This window comes from Dipteris shenzhenensis, chromosome 30, assembly GCF_047967505.1.
Source record: "Dipteris shenzhenensis isolate YYH24624 ecotype China chromosome 30, Dip_SZ_1.0, whole genome shotgun sequence".
Lineage (NCBI taxonomy): Eukaryota > Viridiplantae > Streptophyta > Polypodiopsida > Gleicheniales > Dipteridaceae > Dipteris > Dipteris shenzhenensis.
Window position 1 is genome coordinate 23,633,700 of NC_141625.1, and position 26,146 is coordinate 23,659,845.

General features: G+C 44.3%; 1 protein-coding gene across 1 annotated transcript in view; it reads left to right on the top strand.

Moving 5' to 3' along the window:
* The window catches only part of LOC147881862 (uncharacterized protein At4g15545-like), a 70,580-nt gene extending 50,327 nt beyond the window's left edge, over positions 1-20,253 (top strand). The window contains exons 4-9 of the mRNA XM_087401567.1: positions 14,718-14,796; positions 15,070-15,333; positions 15,527-15,572; positions 16,087-16,165; positions 16,357-16,511; positions 19,679-20,253. Coding sequence (XP_087257693.1) covers positions 14,718-14,796; positions 15,070-15,333; positions 15,527-15,572; positions 16,087-16,165; positions 16,357-16,458 — 570 coding nt within the window. The 3' untranslated portion in view covers positions 16,459-16,511; positions 19,679-20,253. The remainder of the gene's footprint in view (positions 1-14,717; positions 14,797-15,069; positions 15,334-15,526; positions 15,573-16,086; positions 16,166-16,356; positions 16,512-19,678) is intronic.
* Positions 20,254-26,146: the final 5,893 nt, after the last annotated feature.

A 26,146-nucleotide genomic window follows, 5' to 3' on the forward strand; every position in this document is an offset into this window, starting at 1 on the left:
CAAAAAGAGAAGGCTAGAAAAGAAGGATTGTGCTTCGGCTGCCTTCAGCGACATCAGTGGAAAGATTGTCCGCTAAATAAAGACCGTCGCACGGCCAATATGATAATATCTGAATGCGATGCGGAAATGCAGGAGAGTCCCAATGCGGAACATATGCAGATGCAATTGGCGGGACCTTCTCAGAGGTTAGTACCTGTGTTGTTAAGTGTGTCTGTTACTAAGTTAGTAAGCGGTGCACCTGATAACATCCTTTCAAAGCCTGCAGCAACGGGGTATACGGTTTTCGATGAGCTCGAGTTGATTAAAATGAAAGGGCAAGTAGCCAGTCATGATGTGATTGTGTTGTTTGACTCAGCGTCAACACACAATGTAATCAACTCGAAGCTTATTAAGAAGCTCAAGTTGAAAACTAGTCCGTCTGACTATGCTTATATGGTCAGGATGGCGGACGGAAGTTCAATTGAAGTATGGGACCAAAGGGTTACCCAGTTGGAACTTCGAATTCAGGACTATGTTGAGAAGCTGGACTTTGAATTGACCAGACTTGCTCATGACGATATAGCCCTAGGCATGGCTTGGCATTTTTGGAAAAATCCAGCCATTGATTGGAAGAAGCATATTTACCAATTCAAGATGAACAGGGTAGAATATGTTTTGCGAGGTGAAAAGGATTTACCTCGAGGACCATTGATTTCAGCCATGGAAATTCGGAAGACTCCGAAAGAGTTTCTGTGTCTGTGTATAGCATCGGTAGAGTCGATTAACGATGCATCGACTAGCACTGAGGCTACCCAAGATGGGGAAATGGCCAGAGAAGTTCTCTGAATGTTTTAGGGATGAACTACCTTATGGGTTACCTCCAGAGCGGAAAGTGCAGCATAAGATTGAACTGATCCCGGGGGAAGAACCTGTAAATAGACCTCCCTATAGAATGAGTTTTACTGAAGAGGCAGAGGTGCGTAGACAACTGGAAGAATACCTCAAGTTGGGGCAGATTCACAAGTTTCTCACCTTTTGCTTCGCCAGTGATATTAAAGAAGAAAAAGGATGATACGTTTCGCCTCTGTATAGATTACAGAGCATTGAATAATATCACTGCTAAGCACAGGTATCCGATGGCTCGGATTGATGATTGGCTAGATGCATTACATGGAGCCGTGATTTTCAGCAAGATAGATCTTAAGTGTGGTTACCATCAGATCCGGATTAGAGCCGAGGATGTGCATAAAATCGCTTTCAGAAGCAGGTTTGGTCATTATGAGTTTTTGGTAATGCCCTTCAGACTTACCAATGCTCCAGCAACATTCGTCATGCTTATGAACGATTTACTACGTCCGTATATTGGAAAGTTTGTAGTACATTTTATTGACGATATTCCAGTGTTAAGTAAAAGTATTACTGAACATCGTGAACACTTGAGAATAGTGTTCAGTACTTTGAGGAAAGCCAATCTTTATGTAAATAAATAGAAAACTGTACGGTGTATGGCTAGGCTTGAATATTTAGGATTCATAATTACTCCACAGGGGGTAGAAATGGATCCGAAGAAAGTGGTTGCGATACTAACTTGGCCTATCCCTCAGAGTCTGACCGCGTTGCGATCATTCTTGGGATTTGTCCAGTTTTATAGAAGGCATATCAAAGGATATTCTGAAATAGTATCGCCATTGACTGATCTGACCTTTGATAAAGTACCTTTTATATGGGGACAGAATCAACAAGAAAGATTTAACACCGTAAACCAAGCTGTGGTCACAGGACCGGTGTTAAAAATAGTTGATCCCCAGAAACCGTTGTTTCTGGAAACCGATGCAAGTGGCATTGCGGTAGGAGCAGTCCTTCTTCAAGAGGGAAGGCCAGTAGCCTTTGAAAGCAAGAAGCTTTCTCCCTCTCAAAGGAATTGGCCAACTCATGAATTGGAGTTGTATGCTGTTATCCATGCTTTGAAAACATGGAGGCATTATTTGTATGGTTCAGAGTTTTATGTGGATGTGGATCATGATACTCTGAAACATTTTTGTAAACAGCCTGACTTGAGGGACCGTCAAGCTAGGTGGGCAGAGCTCATGCAGGAGTTTAATTTAATGATTCGGTACCGAAGAGGAAAAGATAATAAGGTTGCTGATGCGTTGTCTCGCATTATGCACAACCTGAGTTTCACGGTATTAGAGAGTGCTCTAATGATCGAGATTAGAGAAACTCAAAAGGTGGACGAGTTTGTCCAGAGCTTATGGCCTAAAGCTCATGTGTTAAAACCGAGGGAAAATGAAAAGGATGACCTGGCATCGAGAAAAGGCCAAACTTATGCAAGATATACCATAAGGGATGGTATGTTGAAAAGAAATGACAAGGTTGTAGTACCTAGTCAGAATGATCTCAGGCAGAGAGTCATTCGTCGACAGTGCCATGATAGTCCATGTGCGGGACACCCAGGAGTCGAGAAGACATATGATCTCATGAAGCGAGATTTCTTTTGGCCAAAGATGAAAAAGCATATTCATGAATATGTGACACGGTGTTTTTCGTGTCAGGTAAGTAAGGCCGAGCGGGTGAAGCCACTCGGACTTTTACAGCCCTTGGAAGTACCACTAAGTAAGTGGGAGAGCATTTCCATGGACTTTATTGTAGGGATGCCTACGACACAAGGAGGGTATGATTCTATCCTTGTGGTGGTTGATCGTCTAACCAAGATGGCTCACTTCATTCCGACTAGGGAGTCTGTTAGTGCCCTGCAAGTGGCGGATTTGTTTATTAGACATATATTTCGTTTGCATGGGTTGCCGAGATCCATAGTGTCAGATTTACCGGTCATTTTTGGACAGCGGTATTTGAGACACTAAGGACTGAGTTGGGAATGAGTAGTGGGGATCATCCTGAGACGGATGGTCAGACGGAGAGAGTCAACCAGACCTTAGAGGATATGTTGAGGGCATATGTGTCATTGAGGCAACATACATGGGACAAGTGGTTGCCATTGTTGGAGTTTGCCTACAATGATAGAAATCATTCCTCTACAGAGTTCAATCTGTTTGAGCTGAACTATGGTTATAGACCAGCCAATCCAACTATAGTTGGAGTACCTCAGAAAGTGCCTAGTGCCATGAACTTTGTGGTTCAGATGCGGGAGATGCTAGCACTTACGAGAGCTAATATCCGCCAGGCTATGGATAGAGCCAAGGTATATGTGGATGAAAAATGATCTATAAGAGTATTTAAGGAAGGAGAAAAAGTTTTTCTCAGAGTTCCTTCACACTCGAAGTCGTTGTCTTCAGGAGAGTGTGCTAAGTTATCACCTCGATACTGTGGGCCGTGGTTAATTCTAAAAAGAATAGGCAAGGTCGCCTATAAATTTACCACCGGGGTGTAAGGTGCAGTCAGTGTTTCATGTTTCTCGTTTAAAGAAATTTTTGCATATTGGTGACTCACTAATCGAAGGAGTGGTTTTGTTTCAGGAGATAGAGGATAATGCAAGACGCAAACCAACAAGAATCTTGGACCGAGGAACAATGCAAGTGCGCAATCGGAAGATCCCCACGGTGTTGGTTGCATGGCATGGTCTACCTCTATCGGAAGCTACCTAGGAATCGGTATACCAGTTACAAAAAGTGTTCCCAGATTTCATCATCGAGGACGCTGATGCTTGAAGAAGGAAGGAATGTTATGCTCTAGCTGAGATAGAATGACCTCGGAAAAATCGGTGGGCATTTTCTCTTAGATGACCGACTTCTGTAATATTTAATGTGCGTAAATAAAATGGTCAAGAGAAGTAACTGCCAAGGTCCTAGGTGAGGGTGAAATGGCATTGACTAGGTGGTTCTGAGTGCTAAGGCCTAGGTACACCTAAATGTGTAATAATGCCAAGGGGCAAATGGTTTAATTGTGCCCCAAGAGAGGGGTAAATGGTGTACCAAGTAAAAGGGCTAAAATGATGACATGTGGCAAAGGGAACCATCTAGGGAGTTGTGGGTTTTGTGGATATGCATGAGAAGCAGAAAATGACGTATAAGTTGAAATTGCGATCCATGAAAGCCAGGCATAGTAGCTAGTCCCTGCTATGCATGATGGAGTTTATGGTCTTCAACCTTGTGAGTGACTATCATAAGATTGAAACTGCACTATGTTGTGTTTTTAGAGGATGAGTTTGGGAATGTTCCTGGATTCATCTAGGTATATGCTTCTGCCGTATTAGCAGACATGCAGATTTCACCTTGTGAAGTTTTCGTCCAAGTTGCGGCCTGCTGGTATTGTGATAATTCTTTCTATCTTACATGGTGCGTTGCCCTATCAGCTAGATTTAGATTTAGATGCTCGTTGGGGAGAGACTAAAATGAAAATGTTTAGACTTCACAAGCAGTTGTAGTTTGAATGAAGAGATTTTGGACTACCTTTTGATTAGCCTTCTCCTTTAGTGCTAGCCTTCATCATGGCTGAGTTTGCCCTTCACCTCCGGAGTGCCGACAGAAACTCAGTACGAAGACTTTGTATAAATGGATGCTCAAGTATGTGTGGGTGTGTGGATTTGTATGTGTGAGAGCATATTTTCATACTATGGTCTACACCCACTGTTGGGCACTGATGACGTCAGTGGGGATGCCATAGTAGCTAGTCCCTGCTATGCATGATGGAGTTTATGGTTTACAACCTTGTGAGTGACTATCATAAGATTGAAACTGCACTATGTTGTGTTTTTAGAGGATGAGTTTGGGAATGTTCTTGGATTCATCTAGGTATATGCTTCTGCCGTATTAGCGAGCATGCAGATTTCACCTTGTGAAGTTTTCGTCCAAGTTGTGGCCTGCTGGTATTGTGATAATTCTTTCTGTCTTACATGGTGCGTTGCCCTATTAGCTAGATTTAGATTTAGATGCTCGTTGGGGAGAGACTAAAATGAAAATGTTTAGACTTCACAAGCAGTTGTAGCTTGAATGAAGACATTTTGGACTACCTTTTGATTAGCCTTCTCCTTTAGTGCTAGCCTTCATCATGGTTGAGTCTGCCCTTCACCTCTGGAGTGTCGACAGAAACTCAGTACGAAGACTTTGTATATATGGATGCTCAAGTATGTGTGGGTGTGTGGATTTGTATGTGTGAGAGCATATTTTTATACTATGGTCTACACCCATTGTTGGGCACTGATGACGTCAGTGGGGATGCCATAGTAGCTAGTCCCTGCTATGCATGATGGAGTTTATGGTTTTCAACCTTGTGAGTGACTATCATAAGATTGAAACTGCACTATGTTGTCTTTTTAGAGGATGAGTTTGGGAATGTTCCTGGATTCATCTAGGTATATAGGACTTTTGCTCATTCAAGCAGGAGGGAGTCTCATGGCAAGGAAAATGGCCATTTTAATTATAGACTAGAACATTATTACAATGATGCACCAATTTGATGGTGCAAATGTGCTTGTATTTATGATGGACATTGACTAATATTGTTATGGTGGTGGATCATTTGAGTAGATTGGGTCCATCGAGCTGGAGCTACTTCTTCAAGCAGCGTCAAATTTGGATATGTAACACTTATTTTATTAGTAAAGATGTGTACACACCCACGTGTCTGGGCCCTAGGGGCAATAGGAAAGGGAAGGGTGCATTAGAGTGCATTGAATGGTAGGTGCATGAGCCATAGGCTAAGGGTAGGTCTAAAAGGGAACTAAGTGATCTCAAGGACATTCTTGATTGTGATTCTCACATAGCATTCTCTCTACTATCTTGCATTCATCCTCCATCTCTCTCTGTCTCACCTTGCATGTAGGTTAAGCAGAAACAAGTAGTCTCATGAGGGTACTCTTTCCCCATTGGTGGAGGGCCCAACGAGTGTCAAATTTTTGCGTGCATTGCACCCGTTTGCATTCTTGTAAGTCTGGTTCTTCACAACACATTCACTAGACAAGTCTGCTGGAAAATTTATTTCTACAGAAACAAATTCCAACATAGCTCTGTAGCTGCAAATTCTTCCAAGAATTTGTTAATTCTCTGATCTTGTATCCCCCTACTGCCTTTTAGAAATTAGATGTTCACCTCCCTAGTTGCGACCCCTCATATGAGGAGAGCATTTTGGGTGGGGGGGGGGGGGACCAAGGTAGGATGGGGCTGCCACATGGGCAGCACATTGGCTAGGTTCTTTTGTGGAGAAAGAAAGGAGAAAGTTTATTAAAGTCTTCGGAAGACCGATGGGTCATTGTAGTAAGCAAAACTACTATAGCTATAAGGGAACATTCCCAGCAATAACCTTGCCATCCTAGTCAAGCTCATCCTTTGACCAACTTTTGCCAGTTGATTCCGCATGACCGTGATCTTGGTGATGTGTTCCTATACCTATTCCCCTTCATCCATACTCATGCTTTATAGCTTTGTCTTGAGGTCTAATATTCTCACCTCATTGTCGAGCTCGTACATATCCCTCAAAGTCATCCAGGCCTCAAAAGAAGTGTCCACCATCTGAATATCGAGCAACACCATATCTGCTATCATAACCACAATGATAGCCAAAGCTTTGGCATCCCAAATATGCCATGCTCTCACTAAGATAGGGTTTGTTGGTGTTGTCAGTACCATAGATGATGATGTGGCTGGAGTAGTGAAGGTGGCTTGAGGGATAAGCTCCATCCTTGTTGCAATCCCCCACCATGACTCCCACAACACTAAGTGGCTCTGCACATTGATTTTTCCACAATTGGTAGTTGGTCCCATCGAGCTTTCCTAGAACCACCTTTGCAACATCGAGCTCTAAGGGACATAACAAAGAAGACACCACAAAAGCCCCATCACAAGGACGCACATCATGAAGGCACAAGTTTGAGACAGGCACACCAAGAGGATTTAGAGGAAGAACAAGTAAGAGAAGGGCACTAGCGGAAGGTCCAAGCTGACAAGAGGCCATGGAGCCACATCTAGATACTTGTATAGCCTCTACTAAGAGCAAGGAAGCCATAAAGAGTGAAACAATCTAATATCTATTAGCCATGATAATGAATTGAAATAGGAAAATGGTTTAAGAGTGTCATACACCTATTTAAACCTGAGCCTCTCCCACCTGGGTACAATCCTTCAAGCATCTACCTAAACCTGAGCCTCCCTTAGACACCAAAGCTAATTCCTCTGAGCAACGAGTCAAGGTCATCTTTTAGCAAGGTCCTTGCCTTCAAGCTCCAATTCTCAAGAGCTTTTGTTAAGGCTCTGATACCATGTTAGAAAATTGAATCCCACCAGAGGGTATCCTACACATCAAAAGACTAGTAGATAGCCCAAGAATTACACGTGGAAGTGTTTGAATATGGAGTCAAGGTTCATCAAGTATGTGAACTTCACAACATTCACGTGTATGTGTAGACTAGCATATAGATTGTGCTCAGAGATAAATATAGAAGCAACACTTTATATTTTCGTCTGTCCTCCACAAATTGAACAAGATACAATACCAAAAGTTTCTGCTACTATATGCTTAGCACCTTTAGATCTTTGAGCCCGCATGCTCCATTGAGCTTATGTAGGCGCTCCATCCAAAGGATCTCTCCACCTTGTTGTCTAGGGCCTCAGCCTAGGTGGGTTACCACTGAAGCTCAGACTGTAGCTCCTTTGGGGTCACCTTCACCTCCTTTGTATAGGCCCAAGGCTTCCCATCTTCTTGTTTCTTTTGTTTGCTCTCTGAGGGATGCTCTAAATGATTTTTTATGAGGCCTTGGGGCCTCTCTTTATAGGGTACAAGGCCCTCCAAATGGACTGACTAGGAGAGGGGGATATAGCCAACCCAAGCAGCCCCCCCTAGCCAGCTTCTGTAGGTCTGTCAGCCAACTAGTTGGCTAGCCCCAGCCAGCCCAACCAAGACTTATAAGGGAAAGGGCCTACCCTCTTTAGCCCTTTGTCTCTGTCCAAGGCATATATCAGCCCCAAACACTGCTTCATCACCTGCTTCAAGGGTCCCACCATGCAGCTGAGCTGTCGGGTCGCAGGCTTCGGGTCACGGTCATGTCGAGGTCTCGTCTCATGGGGTCTATGTGATCTGGTTGAAAGAACTCCGTGATAGAGCTCTAAGAGGTATCAGTCGAGGAAGAAGTCTACATCTGTCTCCGTGCTCGGAGTATACTCTTGCAGTGTCTAAGCACCTCATGAATGAAACCAGCCAAACACCGCTGGTCTGGGTAGGAGAGGAAATGGGCCAAAACCCCATAACTATCTCTGAAGAGGCAGTAGAAATGCCTTGGATCTCATAGTAAACAAGACACCTTAAGGTGAAATGCTCCTTTGTCTCAACCTCTTGCATGCCACACAGTGTGCATATGCGCCTCTCCCTGGGTAACCGCTCTGCTCTGTCGCTCTCGATACAAGGTTTGTGTGAAGAGACCCGGAACTGCTCAAGAGAGATCCTCAGCGAGTGGGGTAGGTGAATCTGCGTGTATCGTGGTGGATCAATGAGACCCTCTACTATGATATGTAAGAAGTGATTTCTGTAGAAGCCCAGCTTCATTGGAAGATCACTCGGGCCCAACCAAGTCCGGAATGTGTGTAGCTGTAGTAGATCCTCATGGATAACTTGGTTGACCTCGTGTGATAGGAGGGGAGAGAACGGAGCATCCATGCTATACTGGAATGGAGGTAGTTTGTCCATGTGGAGCCCTAGTCCCTCAAACCATCTCTCTATTGGAAAGGTCACCTCCCCATCTGTAAGCCCCCAAATGAGGAGTGCGTGGGGGAGGGAGACCTAGGGCAGGATGTGCCCAAGAGAGAAGAAAGAGAGGGGGCTGCCACATGGGCAGCACCTCACAGGATTGGAACCTGCAGATGGCGTCAGCATGGCAAGGGTAGTAGGCAGGTGAAGGGCCTGCAACAGACCCTGATGATGGCGCGGTACAGGCGGGTCAGGACAGCAGGATGTACAGGTGTACGGCGCAGGACACGTGGCTGGGAAGAGGACCTGGCAGAGGTGCAGACATGGCAGGATGAGCAGGCCCAGATGTGGAGCAGGAAATGTGGCTGTCAGTGGGCAGGAGGCAGGCCTTATATAGGCTGGACCCTTGCCTTGAATGGAGGGCCAAAGGGCCCTGGAAGTTTGGGCCAAAAACCCTGGGTTGTGTGCCCTTTTAGGGCTGGACCAGCCACAGACTGGTCGGCCAGTTTGTAGCAGGCTGGTCGGTTTTTTGTCAGCCCCCTTGGGGCCTATAAAAGGAGACGCCCTGGGCCTCTTTTCATATCCAACAGTTCAGCAGAACCAGCAGCAGACAGGAGCAGCCAGAAGACATTTTCTTGGGCCTCATCTTGGAGGTGAAGGAGAGTAGAAGGTGTGCTGCAGACTGAGCTCTCAAGGGCTGAACCTTGGCTGTCTCTCAGGGCAGCAAGGTGTTGTGATCTGGACGGAAAGTCTACAGAAGCTCCAGGTGGAGCACGCGGGCTCGAGTCTCGAGATAGCCAGCAGATAGGAGAAGTACCTTGTGGTAAGATCAGAGGACCACATCATTGGTGGGACTTTGGATCTGTCTCTTTTGTATTGTGTCCATATTTGTGGACGGAAATATATATTTTTGGTGGTTTCTCTATCTGGTTGGTTCATTGTCTATTGATGAGTCTGCACACCTATTGTATGCACATAAGTAAAGAAGTCTGTGATTCCACACCCACACCGCACACTGTGTGAGCTCCTGGGCATTACTATAAGTCTTCTGCTGCGTGTACCCTCTGTTGGGTATTTTCTAACACTCTCTGTGCGTGCATACTAGCACCTTTGGTCTCCCTCTACTGCAAGTGCCATAGAAGAGGACATTGCTAGCCATGGTATCCTGCTACGCCCAGAGGTGTAATCCCCATACTCCTTGACTCGGTATAGAGCTAAACTTGGAGGAGTAGGAGCCATGGGTTCAAAGACCAAAAGACGATACCGACTCCGAGTTGTTCCATAGGGCTTGGTCATGGGAGCTGATGGAGTATCTACATTGATGGGTGGGGATTGCCCCATGAGTGTCGGTGACAGGGGGTGTTGGAAATTAGATGGTTGCCTCCCCAGCCGGGAGCCTCCATATGAGGAGAGCATGGAGGAGATGACCAGGGCAGGATGGGACCGCCAAAAGGGCAGCAGCTTGGCTGTCATGTGTACATCAATCTTACCTAGAACAACCAAGATATAGGGTGCCACATGGACAGCACAATGGCTGTCATGTGGGCAGCAAACTCACACATAACAAACTTTAAAAGGGGATGCCAAGTGGGCAGCACATGGACTGCCGTGTGGGCAGCATCCATTCATGTACCTGTCTGCCTGGAGAAGATTGGATCAATGTCGGAGGAGCAGCATTACATGGATCTCTACCTAAAGGTTCCGCGTTGCCACGTGGCATAGTCTGGAGCATGTTCAGCAGATGTACGGCCGGGCACAAGGCTTGGAACAGTCCCAGCACATTTCTGTCAGCCTGTGTGGATGTTTGGGCAGGTGGAAAAGTGCGGGGAAGTCCTGCAAGCAGGCACGACACGGTGCATCTATATGGATCAATATGGGTGGTTAGTGGAGCAGATGAAGCAGGGCTGGAACAAGTCCAGGGACATGGCCCAGTTCAAGGAGAAGCATGGCGACTGGCTAGAGCAGAGAATAGGCCAGGGAATAGGCCTGAAAAGGGGGCCCCAGACAGGGTAGGGGAGCCTGGGCCACTGGTAGACTGCCACATGGCCAGGTGGGACCTTTAAGGCAGCAAAAAGGCTTCATGTGGGGCTGAACCCACAGACTAGCAGGTCAGCCCACAGACTGAGTGAGATGGCCCGTCTGCGTCGGTTGATTTGGAGGGCATCTGGCCCTATGAAAGGAGAGCCCGTTGGGCTCATTCATGATCCATTCAGTGAGCAGTTTGGAGCAGCAGTTCAGCCTGGCCCAAGGTCCAATGCAGGAGGTGGCTAATTGCAGCAAACAAGAAGCTCAGGGTTTGGCTGTCTATCAGGGCAGCAAGGAAGAGTGATTGAAGGGGGAGCTTGTGGCTCACCATCGCTGCGTTTCAGAGCAGCAAGGAGGTCAAGATTCCAGGTCAGGCGCATGCAGGCCAAGTGTTTTGCAATTGCCACAAAGGTAGGAGATAGTGTTTTGTGTCTTCGGTCCACATCTAGCCAGCAGAGGGTGGCACAATGAACATATCTATTTTGTAATGTGTCCATCTTGGACAGAAATATATATTTGCTGGTTCTACATCTCTTGTGCATTGTCCACTTGCTGCACATCTAAGTACAAATTAAGGAAAGAAGATTTGGATTCCAAGTATATGACTGTGTGAGTTCCTGGGCTACATAACTAACTCTGGGGTAGGAGTTCTGCTGCATTCTTTTGCTCTAACACTGCCTACCTTAGTAGTGATTCAAACATGCCTAACAGAATTCAACAGACCTGTAAACAATCTTGGACATACTGTAGCTGCTGACATGTTGTATTGGATTTTATGGGATATGGGTCCACTTTGTTGCTAATTGTACTTTGTGGAAGGCTCTCCCTTGGTTCTTTGTACTTGTTTGTCTCATAGACCTTTTTGGCCTCTTATACTTGTTAACGTCTTTCTTGCTAATAACAAAAATCTTTAGGATGGAGTAGTTACATCAGGGAAGAATGGATGTACTAATGGTTTGATCACAAGGTGGTGGTAACAAGACATCATGCCTCCGTCGTTTCCTCCGGCAAGGGAGCACAAGCTTCTTTCCCTTTTTTTTGGGGAGCGTCGAGGGGAGTCTCAAATTTAAGGAATCCCAAGAGGAAAAAGAAAGCATAGAGACCATCCATAAAGTGAGAACATGCATAAATGCTTTCTCAACAAAAATTTCGGTTCATTTTTGTCTGGTTTCATTTTGTAGCAATAAGGTGAATCTAGACCCAAACTCCCATTAGGAAAGTATGAGATAAAAGGCCTTCCAAAGGAATATCTTACTTTACGTCATTCTCTCTCTCTCTCTCTCTCTCACACACACACACACACACACACACACACACACACACACACACACATCAGGAAAGTATGAGATAAAAGACCTTCCAAAAGAATCTCTCTCTCTCTCTCTCTCTCTCTCTCTCTCTTTCTCTCTCTTAGGTGTGGGTGGCCTTCCTCAGGTTGCTTCCCACATGGGTGAGGCTCCAACGTAGTTGATTAACCTCATGGGATCCCTTGCCTTCACACCTTGTATCACTGAATTCTTTGTTGCACCATGTCTCCTTGGGGCAGACCACACTTGCCTCTTCTTCACTTGGTTTTCCCCGCACTTAGACTCTTAACACTATCGTACCCATTCACAAGGTAGGGGATCCCATGAGGTTGACCAAGAGTTCACGTGGGCTGTTATGGCACTCTATGAGAGGGTTTCAGGCAGAGTCCGGATAGGAGTTGGGTGGATAGAGGAGATTGTGAGCACTATTGGGATCAAACAAAGGTGGCCTCTCTCACCAAATTCTCTATATAGATGAGCTCAAGACATGAATGGAGATATTGGTGGAGCAGGATGTTCTCTTGCTGATTCCTGGATCCAGATCTTGTTGTACGCAGATGACATGTTGTTGTTGTCCTCCTCTACAGAGGACCTCTAGAGACTAGATGCATTACAGTCGTTCTACGAGTCACATGATTTGGAGGTCAACCTTGGCAAAACCAAGGGCATGATCTTCAATACATCACAAACAGCTATGCATAGAGAGCAGTTCACCTTTGATGTGTTATAGTTGGGATTGTTTCATCATACACGTATGTAGGGGTTCTATTCTCTAGTCCTATTTTCACTATGAGGTCGGCGATGCGGGCTTGTTTGAGCAGATGGTATGCCTTGTTGCCAGACTAGAGAGACAGTTCTTCCACTAATATTTTGAAGACCCTCGGACCAAGTCTCTCCTCTTCGACTCCTTGGTCCGGCTAGTAGGCATGTATGGTGGCTCATGTTGGGGACCGGATCTCTCTAATGCAGAGTGGGCTCGAGTCGAGTGTCTCCAGCAGCTCATGCCGCGAGGATGACATGGTCAGTTCCCCATTAGATCATTTAAGACGAGCTTGGGTCATCCCCACTACAGCTTGATGCAGCATTCTAAGTCATCACTTATCTATATCAGGTCAGAGGATACAGTGAGTGCACTTCAGGGCGATGCAGACTACCATGGTTAGCACTATCCTCTTCCATGTCCTTAGCAACTGAGGGTGACCAGAGATGCTGGTATGCACACACATGCAGGTGGTTCAAGAGGTTGGGACTCCACATGGACAGATTACCTCATTTTCAGTATAGCCTTGATGCACCATTTCTCCCGTTCAAGTACCATGAGGTCAACTAGGCCATACGCGAGGACCTCCTACAGTTACACACATTCAAAACCTGGTTGCCGTCAAGTGAGCTCCCTGTTAAGCTCGGCTTATACAGAGATCATTGCCTACATATTTCCGATGAGGGCTTCATTGATCCTCCGGGATATACTTAGATTCATCTTCCCCACTCATTGAGGATCTCTATTTGGCAGCTTGGTCCCGGTGTACTATGAGATCCGAGGCCGCTACTACCGTCTCTTTAGGACTACTCTCCCACTTCTTCTCCTATCTAGATTAGAGATGCTTAGCTGCCTTCATCCAAGAGGCAGTAAGGCATCGGGACCGCCTACTCAGATTATAGAGACAGGGATAGAGGAGGCAAGAAGGCCTACTTCAGAACTTCAGAGAGTGATCATAGAGTTCTTTGAGCCAGATCGCACAGATCATGGTTCCATGGGTAGTCAGTGCAATAGAGATCCAGAACCAGTGACATGGCACACCAGACAGAGGGAGGATGTACAGATCATGCTTGGGGACAACCCTTCTGTGTTTAGAACCCAAAGCTGGACCTTCGCGACCCACAAGAGTTACAATCACAGCCTGAAGGGTATGCCAAGCCACACATATAGACAACCGTCAGTGCTTGATCTTCTACCACCACAGCCACACCAGTCATTGGGTACCTCATGACATCACCTCCAGGAGGGTCCCGGTATCTTTCATATACACACTCGACCAAACTTGGGACTGGATCTGATTTGACACGATGATGGTGATGATGATGTAGATGTTTTTGATGTCAGGTTTTTGTAGTACTGGTACCTTCTATGGCAATGTGAACTTTTTTTAGCATCTAGCATGGGTGATGATGCTTGTTTCTGTAGCTCCAACCTTTCAGCTTGTTATATCAGCTTTCTTATAGTCTAATAGACCCATTGGTCTTTAGAAGACTTTAATAAACTTTCTTTCTTTCTCCTGTCCTTGATACAAATCCAGAGATGCATTGAACATAGATCAGTTGGATAATTTATCTGCATCCTATGACCTAATGATGGTCCACCTCAACGTTCTTGAGTTCAGTGCACTGGGAACTGACAACATGAATCAATATTGGTCACACTGTGCATTATCAGGGTGTGATACTTTGTTCTCAGCTGTTTCGCTTGGTAGTGAGAAAACTCCTCCCTTTTGTCATTCGTGCACTGCATTGTGTTATCCCTTTGGCACTGTACTGTACTTGTCTCATTGGTTATTTTGCTCTTTAAAGTCACTAATATCCTTTGTTTTTTCCCCTCCCTGTATGCATGTTGCTATGTCTCTCTGTTGTTTGTTCTCACATTCCATCAATTCTTGACTTTTTAAAGAAATATGTGTTCTGGTGTTATGAAGCTGCATGTTTTTGACTGGTATTTGGGAGTTTGAATAACTTGTCTGCTTATGCTAATTCGTTTTCTTCTTTCTACTTACGGCACAGCAAGCTAGTGAGGACAAGAGTGCAGCAAATCAATTTTCAGCCATGGATTCATCTTTCCCATCATTTGGTTCACTTAAAGGTGTGTTTAGAAAGGGAGCTTCACTTTAAGGTCAGTCTCTACATGGGTTAAGTTGTGGGTCAATGGTCTGGATGCTACGCTGGCTGTAAGCTGATGGCAATGTTGCATATTCATTAAGGCCCGAGTAGATTTCAATTATTGCCGTCACTGGTCTTGAAGATTTGAATTCTAGGAGGATTTTTTACAGTACTAAGGAGATGAGTGGGAATAAGTCCATCTTGCAACTGTTAAAAAAAGCATAAAATGATTATATCTGTTGGGTGCAATGTGCAGCTTCTAAGAGCAATAGTCCCCAAATGTTTCCCGTAACACCACCAAATCTGACCCCACAGCTCACCCCAAGTGGATCACCCAGGAGACAGTCTGCAGCAACTTCTCCTAGAGGAAGATCGGCAGCAGTTTCGCCCAAAGGACAATCAGCAAATGTTTCCCCAAAGTGGCACTCTATGCATGGCAGATTTTCTCTGCCCTCATCTCTACCGACGAGCAAGCACTCAACAGCACCCAATTCTCCGCCTTATGGGGGGGCTCATTTAGGTCCTCTCTTATGCTTACTATTGTCATGCATTAATTGATCTGTCTTAGAAATACTTGACAGATTGACCCATACACCATATTGCTCAACACTTATTTCAGAAACCACAAAATTCAATGACATGATAGATTGTATTCAAACCAAAGAGGTAGCAAGTAACTATTTTGGGTAACCTTGCTTGTCTAAATGATGTAGGAAGGACAGCTCGAGTGGATGGGAAAGAGTTTTTTCGGCAAGCCAGGTGTGCAATTGTTCTTTTGCATCGAAGATAGCATAAATGACAAAGTAAGCCTGGGATGACTGAATAGAATCAGTTTGAACTCTGGGAAGGGCAGAGTGGTACAGGTGAGGGGAGGGAAAATGGGAGGGCTGGGAGGTGGCATAAGGTAGGCAAAATGGGCAGCTGGGAGGGCCCAAAGCATGGGGGTTAGGGAAAAAGGGAGCAGGGTGTGGGTGGAAATGAGCAGGGTAGGAAAGACAAGAAGGCAGGGTGAGGGGAAGGGTAATAAGAGGTGGTGGAGGGCTGGTGATGGTGGGCACTGAAGTGGTGAGGGTGAGGGGTGAGGGTGAGCAGGCTAGCGGATGGGGGTGGGCATGAAGGAGGGCAGCAAGGAGGTGGGGAGCTGAGGGTCCAAGGTGAGCAACGATGGTACCCTTGCCCTACTTCTTTTGGATGGTCATATTTAACTAATTGAGTTGCTTGATACAAATTTTGACTTGATAAATTATGACGTTGTTGTGGTCTGGCTTCACAGAAATCGGCTATCTTATGAACAATTCAGTGCATTCCTTGCAAATATCAAGGAGTTAAATTCACACAACCAAACAAGAGAGGTGCTGCCAAAGTGAAACTTTGTCGAAGCTATTTTGTCTAAGCCTTGTTGTTTTGGGGTTCTAACCATTTGCTATGCCCCTCTCATCTCACCAATTTGAACATGTTTATATTAAAGCTTTGCAATCCTCTTTCAACTTGTGACTCAGAAGCTTGCTCTTGTGACTTTATTTTTGATGACTTTGTTTTATAGGAGACCTTGAAGAAGGCAGATGAAATTTTTGGACCTGAAAACAAGGATCTATATACCGCTTTTGATGGCTTGCTAACCCGCCATCTTCCTCGTCAAGGGTAGCTCCTACAATGAACTGCCTTTTTTTGAGCAACGGTCTCCTCATTGATGTTCTGGTAATCTTTTACAGATCTGTCCTCGCCTCTATTTTGTTATACCTGTGTGTCTTGGATGGAAGCCTTGCAAAACAAATGAGAAATGTTGGCATGTCTTCCAACAAACTGTACTGGATCTGTGCAATTATCATAGCCCCTTTTGAAGCTCTCTTAAATAATGTGAAATGATTACTTAACACTTTAATGTAGGCATGAGCTACTAGTAGGGGAGGTTTGAGTCTTTCTTCATAAGGTTGAAATGGTTTGCTTTCAAATGAAACGTTTCTCGAACTACTACATACTTCAATATTCAATTCGTAGCAAATCTGGGCACTTAGCACTTCAAAAACGATTTCGAATACTCACTGGAAACTCAGTTCAGCAAGAAAAACTTGACGTTGAAACTCGAAATGGAGAGAGAGAGAAAGAGAACAGGGTGCCACACTAGAGGCCAGGACATAGTCCCCCCTGCCCCCCCCCCGAAGGTTTTTTATTGCCATAGAAAACTGTTACAAACGCTCACAGTGGAGATTGAGATCTGATACAACTTTGATTCTCCATCCATACAAAGAGCAAGATTGCTCTCTAATTTATTAGCTTGGCACGCAGCCAAAAAGTTAGGCTTTCTCCTAAAAGCTGGGGTTTGCTTTTACCCAAAATAGGCTAGCTTTTCCTAGAAAGCAATAGGTTTCTTATCCAAATAGGTGATTTCCTTGCTTTTTGCCCTGTGGCCCTCTTTTAGGCTGCTTGCCCCCTTGCCATGTGCTTTCTCCCCAAAATTGGGTGCTCCATGTATGCTTGGACCTCCTTTTTGTGCTTTTCCCCTTAAAACAAGGGCTTTTTTGTACCCCCCAAGATCCTGCGACAATATCCAACACACTTGAATCCATTAAAGGATAGCTAACGCATGCATTCTAGTTCTTGGACTAATCCTAGTCCCTTGTGGGCATCCCCACGATGCACATTAACCAATGCAAAACAAGGGAAAATGGAACTTGTTCTAATTGAGCAAAGTCAACTCTCTTTGACCAGAGTCAATGTTACACATGGCACTTTGACATAATTTCTAGTGGACAATGCAAGTGATGAATTGAGAGAATGCTGTTATTTTATTGACAATGCAATGAGCATGCTATGCAGTTTGTTGGATTTAGTATTTCAAACTCTGGTACAATCTTGTTGATGGATGCTGAGGAAACACCCGGTGTTGCTAGGAGGCGGGGGTGTGAGACCCTTCTTGTTGGCATGTGGCGTGCTCTGCTGTGTTTCCATCTCCTTCATGAAGCTCATAGTAGCAATCATGTGGATCCAAGCCTTCTCTCTTTTTTTGGGGGGGGGTGCTTCTTTTATGCAAGGCAGCCTGTAATACCACCTTGTATTGGCTCAGAAAAGTAAAGAGATTCTTGGGTCTCATACCCTGGATGATCTATATTTGGCAGCTCTAGGGTCTCGTGAGGATCTGTCCCTGGTCTTCGAGGTATGTGTTTGGTGAACTGCCCAAAGGAGGGAGAGGAGGAGAACAAGGGAGGCCAGGAGGAAGAAGGGTTGTCAGACAGGCCTGGGCTGCACAACAGGCCCAGGAAATTCTTGACTGCTCAAAGACTGAGCAAGCCAGAAGGGGGATCCCAAGGAGGGAGAGGAGAATGAGGGAGGCCAGGAGGAAGAAGCTGAGGTTAGTGCAGGAAATGCAAAAATACAGCCTGGAAGAATCTAGAACATGCAGTATGCTTGCAAGATGAAACTTATAGAAAAATGCAAACTTGAGGCCTGGCAAGTTGAGTGTCAGGTCTATATTGCGTTGTCAATGAAATGTTTGGAGTTTTGTTCTCAATGAAATGTTTCTTGTTGTTACTATGATTTGTTGCTGTAGTAAGAACCATGTGGTGTATGAGGATATATCTGTATTCAAGGGGGTTGTAGAGTGTAATTGAAGCCGTCAAATCGTTTTATGATTGCTTTCAGAGTCATTTGATTGATCATGATGTATATATGACTTATACTGAGATTTTCGGTTGAGTAGTAGTTACTCCGCTTCTGGAGTACCTATGAATGTAGTTATTTCACAGCAAATAAAATATTTTCTCACCAAAAAAAAAAAAGTAATTGAAGCTGTCATCTTTGGCTTCTCTCTTACTGTGCTTTGTCTTGCCTTACGCTACTTTGGCCAGTCATGGACTGTTGTCTTTGGCTTCTCTTTTACTGTGCTTTGTCGACTCACGCTACATTGGCCAATCATGAACCTCCGGTCTGCGGGTTTGCCTCTACACTTAGTCTTTTTAGTAGACCAGATGTGTTCCATGGTCACATGTGTCTAGAACCTGAGCATTGTATGCATCTCTTATTCTTGCCCATTTACAATCACTCCAAGCTGAATGATTGTTTGCAATAGATTTAGGTTGTGATATGATTCTCCATGTCCCATGCAACCAGGTCACTGATCATTCCCTGCACAGATATGGTAATGAGATGTCATCTATGCCATAATACAGAGTCATATAGTGAAGCAACAGCATATCCATTTGCCAGGGTGAAACTAACAACAATAATGAAGGGACCTTCGACTGATGGAAGTGCTGTACTGCTGACTTGGTAACAGTAAAATTGGTGCGAGCAATGTATCCTGATCCTCAGGCTTGATGTGGCAAGCTTAGCTGGCGGAGTCGAGTAATATTCATGTGTCCCCTTTGCCTTTGGGAGCCTGTTTCTTGGCTTTGGTTATAGTCAATGAAGGATGCTGTGTTTGACCTGTTTACATGCTACAAGGAGAGGACCACACTGTACCATCGCAATCCCATATGAGAAAGGCATATATCTGCCGTTTCCATAACCTTTTCCTATATCGTATTTGTTAGGGGCAGGGTGGTCCCAAGGGTTGTGTACATGGACGTTGGAATAACATGAGCTGTACACGGTTCCTGAACTCACCAGAATCACATCGACTATAGTTAACTTGATAGAAATCATAAATTGCACCTTGTGTTTTTTTCGTGATTGCTCTTCTTTTTGGCTTGTGTGCTTGGGTGATGGGGGGCTCCCCTTGCACGTACAATCTTGGATTTAATAGGTGTAATTGTTATCTTTCCTTTGGCTGAACTTATTGAGTAAACTGCCTTTAAAAATGCCTGAAACGTGACCTGATGAGTTGCTCTCCACGTCCTCTTTTCTCTTTTTCCTTCTGGTTTTTGCAGAAGATGATTTATCACTCGTTCTCTGAAAAGCTGCTGAGGAGATTTTTGATCATATGAAGCAACTCACCTGAGTAGTAGGCTTGCAGTTGGGGTTATTCAAAAAGAAATTAAAAGCCGGTACATATTGTAGCCTCACTGGTAAATTCTCCTAAAGGGGTTGAATTCATGAACAATATCCATGGATATACTTTGAAGAGTGTAGATTAGTAAGATTTAGCACATACATGTAAGGGGTTGTGGTTCTTCTTTTTGGTGAAGTATTCTACTGGGCAGAAAAAGGGGATACGCTGGGGTGACACCATTCCTCTTCTAGTGTCAGATTTTGACAGCTGAGATAAATAGCTGTGAATAGGTTGCAGCTGGTCCATTTCTTGCTGTATTTACCTTATGACATTATGGTTAGAATTGCACAGGTCTTGACTTGTAAGTTCCTATGCATGACATATTTGAAGTTCCGATGTAACAAATCGAGGGAGAGTAATTGTTCTCACGGTTGGTTTGTTGGTCTTACCCTTCTGGGCGATCTGAGCTTTGGATCAAAAGTTTGAGGTATTGAAAATGGTATGCTTGTCAATTGCAGCTTACTCTTGTTCTTAGATTAATCCCCCAAGATAAGTATAGTTTGAGCTGCTGGACTCTGAAGAAGCATGTTTAGTAGCTTTTGCAAAGACCACATTGTCGGGTCAAAGAAATCTTTTACAATCAAAATCTTTTCAGATTACTAATAAAATTACTTGAATTTAATAAAAATGAACACACATAAGAGACTTGTGTTATATGGAAATAACTCTATCCCTAACGCTCACTCTTGCAATACAAATCCATTTTACTTTTTGAGATGTTTTGTAATGTGGTCACATGGGCATCATTTTTGTGTGGAGAAGTTTGATGTGAAGTGTAACATACTTGATCCTAGAGTCATGGTAAACTTTCTCCCAAAAGAGTCCGAGTTGGTGCAAGGAATAGTGAAACAATGGAAGAGCTTGATTACATTGAAACTATGGAAACTATAATTAAAGTAATGTTAGTTTCTAGATCTTGTTCTCTAAGAGAGGTTTCTATGTTGTATGCTTCATTTTGTCAATATATCTTCTATAGCTTCCAATCCAAAGCACATCATTCCAAGCCATGAACCTGTATCAATGTTTCTAGGAAATAAATTCAGCAATCCACAATAACAATCTATACCCTTGTATCTATTATTTTGTATATTATACTTAAGAAAGTCCATTTGCCCATGGAGAAGATGTATAATCTAAAAGAAGTTCATCTATCCATGAAATAGATGCATAGTTGACACTCAAGTGTCTCCAAGCTATTAGCCAAATCCATCGCTAAACTGAGAATAGTCAAATGAAAGGCTAAGTGGGAATAGCCAATATCATAATGATGTCCCAAAATGAATAGGTGAGACAAATAAAGTCTTGTAATTAAAATACCATGTACTTGACGCAGTACAAGATGCAACTATATCCGCGAAATGTTGTGATGCCATGAGAAGCTTTCACCAATTTTTGATGGGAAAAAATGTTATGATGCCATGAGGAGGTACGATCAATTTTCCTAGTTGGCATTCATATCAGGTCCAATATGGGATTTCCAAGAGATTTTTGAGATGTAGAAAAAGGGGGAGGTGAGGGGGTAGAAGTAGGTGAAGTCAAAGGATGACACATCATTCTGAAAGGACAGAGCAAAAGAATTGATGTTGCTATGGAGGCACTGTTAAATGAGATGAAAATCATAGTGTGGAGATCAATGGAGGGAATAAAGGATGAAAAGGTCATCCTTTCTACATTGGCTCGGGTCTTGATGAGATGTTCGAATTTTTTGAGAGTAAGCTCCTATACTCATTTTTTGAATAAGTTTAGTTTTATTTATGTTTAAAAGATGTTTATGTATAATTCATATTCTTCTTATTGTAGCCATAAGACTTATACGAGAATCCAAGAGCAAGCTCAATGTACAATCTTGGGAGCAGATAGTAACGGATTATTCTATCTCTAGTGCATTTGAGTCCTTGAAGCCATCCTTCATTGCATTCAAAAAGATAGTATGTCATTAGATTTCTTGTTTGCAATTGCTATTGATTAAAGCATATCATTGTTAAAATTTTCTTTTGTTTGTAATGCTTTAAAATTGAGTAAAATCCAATAGCTTGGACGTTCTTTGTCCAACTAAATTTCTTGCCCAATAGAATCAACAAGACTTGAAAAGGACATGAGAAATGGTCTCTTTCTTTTGGAGAAGGATGATAATATGAAGAGCTTTAGCCCTCTTTCTGACCCTTTAAGGGTTAGTTATTATAATATTTTCTATTGTGATATGAAGGATTTTTTTGCTAACATTCCCAGATGTGCTTACAAGTTAGACATAGCCAACATTTCCTATGGTTTCAAACTAAAGGGAAGTGTCAATAATATCGCTCCAGGACACAAGCAGACTGATGCCATGGCGTCAACATTTAAGGTGCATAACACAGCTCTAGTTTGGAGCTTTATTATTTTTCATTCCTCTGCCCAAGTAGCATTAGTTGCAAAAGCTCTAATGGATCATTGCCATTCTTGGGAGAACATGATATGGTAAGTTCAATATAACTTTGTTAATTAGTTTTTACAAGTGTACCTCAATCACAATTTGGAAGACCAAGAAAAGGCTTGTTAGAGTGAGTTGAGGATTGAGTTTAGAATATATTTTTGAACTCAATTGATTGCCAAGCTTACAACACCCATCCTAATTCAAGACTTGCTCACAAACAGGAATATGTTGGAGAAATATCCTAATGAACGTATGCAAGACTATGTCTACCAAGTGAATGAGGTAGTATGAAAAAGCTCGAGCAGATAATCCTTGAGGCTATTGCCATCGTCAAACTTTCCATGAAAAACTTAGAGAAAGAGATCCAAATGTCTTTTTGGAGACTAAACATTACCACCCTAAAGTAAGCAATAGAATGCATAATTTGAGACTAGGGGGATTATAATAGAATGCACAATTTGAGACTAGGGGGATTATAATAGCAATATGTAAGAATTGATCTGCTATTGAAAAATGAAGTCTGGCCCCACATCTGCATTATGTTTTTGCCGATTCTAAGGTGGCTTCCCATCTTGACTTGATGTATATGTTCCATTTGATAAATATATGCGACATGGAACTCCAAGAATTTTAACTTGAACATCAATCCAAATTTACCTTTGTAGATTTTCTACCTCATTAGTCCATTACTCAAGTCCAAGTACAATTCCAATATGATCTAACAAAACTATGCTCTCAAAAAAGATATGACTAGTGTGATGCTTTTTGACTCCTCCTTTCGAGATCCTTTACACGCACCATTAAGTGACAAGATTGCCTCATAATTCTGATCATTTGAGGAGGAAGGAGTGGGGAGGGGGACTCCATAATGCATGCTCTGGCGGCCGTGGCTGCCAAGCCTAGGCTTAATGCATGCTCTTGGAAGGGGAGGGGAGGGGTGAGGAAAGGAAGGGGAGAGGAGGGGGTTAACAAATATATGGCCTTGTGTAAAAATTTATTTTTTAAAATAAAAAATTGGGTGTGTGCAGGGGCTTGGCAGCCACGGCTGTCCAATTGGTGTTTTGGATTCGAAGGGGGAGGGGTGAAGGAAAGACATCAAAGAGAGGGAGAGGGGAGGGAGAAAAGAGAGGGAGAGGGGAAGAATAGAGAGAGGGGAGGGAGAAGATAGAGGGAGAGGGGAGCGGGAAGAGAGAGAGGAGAGAGAGAGAGAAAGGAGGGAAAGAAGAGGGAAGAGAGGAAGGAGAGGGGATGGGAGGGGAGAAGGGAGAGGGACGGGAAGAAGAGGGGAGAGGAAGGGGAAAGTGAAGGGAGGGGGATGGGAGAGGCTATATATAAGCCACCACGGAACCCTAAAGTTTTGAATTTCCCTCTCTTTTTCCTCTCTCCCTCTCTCGCTCCCTCTCCCTCCTTAGAATTGAAATGTCTCTCTCTCTCTCCTCACCATTCTCTCCCTTCTCTCTCCTAGAATTCAAACTTCCCACTCCTTTCTCCTCTCCCTCTTTGAATTCAAAAATTTTAGGGTTTCATGCTTTATCTATCATCATTCGCCTCCCGTCTCCCACCCCTCTCACATTCCCATTCCTCTCCGTCCCTTCGCTTTCCCCTTCCTCTCCCCTCTCTCTCTACCCTCCCCTTTTTCTCTCTTCTCCCCTCTCGTCCCCTCTTCTCCCTCTCTTCCCTCTTCTTCCTCTCTCATCTCCCTCTCATCCCTTTTGCTCACCTTTCCCTCTCTTTTCTCCCTCCCCTCTCCCTCTTCTTCCTCTCCCCTCTCCCTCTCTTCTCTTCTCCTCCCCGCTCCCTCTCTCTTCTCCCTCCCCTCTCTCTTCCCTTCACCCCTCCCCATTCCAATCCAAAACGCCAATTGGGCCGCCATAGCCACCAAGCCCCTCCACAAAGTTTTTTTATTATTTTTTATTTTTTTTTGCGGAGGGGCTTGGCGGCCGCGGCCGTCAAACCATGTATTTGTGAGCCCCCTCCCCTCTCCTTCCCTTCCTCACCCCTCCCCTCCCCTTCCCCTTTCCCTCCTCTCCATTTTAAATCATCCTTCTATTGTCTCTTTAGGCGCTCGCCAGAGCATGCATTAGGAAGGCCCCCTCCCCACTCTTTCCCTTCCTCACCCCCCCCTTCCTTCCTTCTTCCCTCCCCTTCCCCTCCCTCGTCCCCCTTCCCTCCCCTCCCCTCCCCTCCCCATCCCCATCCCCATCCCCCTTCCCCTCCCCTTCCCTTCCTCACCCCTCTCCCTTTCCCTCCCCTCCCCCTCCCCCTCGCCATTCCCCTCCCCTTCCACCCTCCTCCTCCTCTCAAGAAAGAGCTCTTGGATGAAGGCTTTGAGAGGGAGGAGGTGGAAAGACAAGAGGCATGCTTTGACAAGGGAGGAGCTTGGAAAGACCAGAGGCACCTTTGGGAGAAAGGAGGAGACAGAAGGTTGGAGGAGATGGAAGCTCAGCTTTAGGAGAAAGGAGGAGATGGAAGGTCAATGGAAAGAAAGGAGGAGATGGAAGGTCTCAGAGCCATGGGTTAAGACTTAGCTAGAATTTCAAAAGCGAATCCAAGTTTCTGATGACCGACACCATGCATCATGACTAAATGAAATATTAAAGAAGACACAAGGTGAATTGATTAGCAATTTAAGAACCGATCAATGCATGAGCCAAAAGGAGCTTTGAGTGTTTAAAACATGAATTTGTTTTGGCCTTGGCCATTTCTTAATTACTTATTGGTTAATCTGTTTCTTTGATTCTAGCAAATCTTTGCCCGTGCAAAGCACAACTTCAGTACTCGTGTATATATATGTGCATATACACACATATATACATATACATATAGCAAGCCACCCCTCCCCCCCCCCCCCCCCCCCCCACACACACACACACACACACACACACATATATATATATATATATAGAGAGAGAGAGAGAGAGAGAGAGAGAGAGAAGCTCCTTTTAGCACATGCATTGATCGATTCTTAAATTGCTGCTCAATTCACCTTGCATACTAGGGTTCGCCTTTGAAATTTTGGCTAAGTCATAACCCATGGCTCCATCTCCTCTTTTCATTCCATTGACCTTCCATCACCTCCTTCCTCCCAAAGCTGAACTTCCATCTCTTTCATTCCATTAAGCTTCTACCTCCTCCTTCCTCCCAAAGCTGCCTCCTGTCTTTCCACCTCCTCCCACTCAAAGCTTGCCTTTTGTCTTTCGACCTTCTCCCTCTCCAAGCCTCCATCCAAGAGCTTCTTCTTTGTGACACGTAGCAGGCTCTTCTCCTCTAAGTTGCCACGTGTCCTCTCTTTTTTTTTCTCATATCCGTGGTTAATAGGTTGTGTGTGGTTAATAGGTTAAAGATGTTCTTATGTGTGCCTTCTAATTTACAAGGTCATTTAAGAAAATCAACAATTGATTTTAAATTTTCAATAAAAATATTCTTATCTATGACTTGTGCTTTACAAGGTCATTTAAGAAAACCAGCAATTGATTTTATTATTTTACCCTACAATTGATATTGTGAAGAGGAAACTCCTTTCAAAGCTTGGAAAAAATGAAGGATTGTTGGACAAATGGAAGTTAAGTATGATGTTGATAGTTGCCAAGGTATTGGGAAAAGAATCAGGGCGGCACACAAAAAGAGAATAGAGCCACGCCTTGAAACTGGCCGGTAGCCATTGCCACCATACATGCAATGGTTGTGGATGGAGAAGCCTCCGTAGATTGGTCGACCTGTCGAGTATCGCCAGAGGATGGAGCCTGTGGAGGCATCCAATGCATACACCTCGCCTGTGAGGTTGTAGGAGCCCGCGAACACCACACCCTTGGCCACACTCACAGGCCCAAAAGCATACGATCGGCTTGCGTTCGCCGTGCTCCAAAGCACATCCCCGTCGCTGGCATTCATTGCTACCCATCCCCCTGCTGTTGTTACGTTGCTAGATGGTCG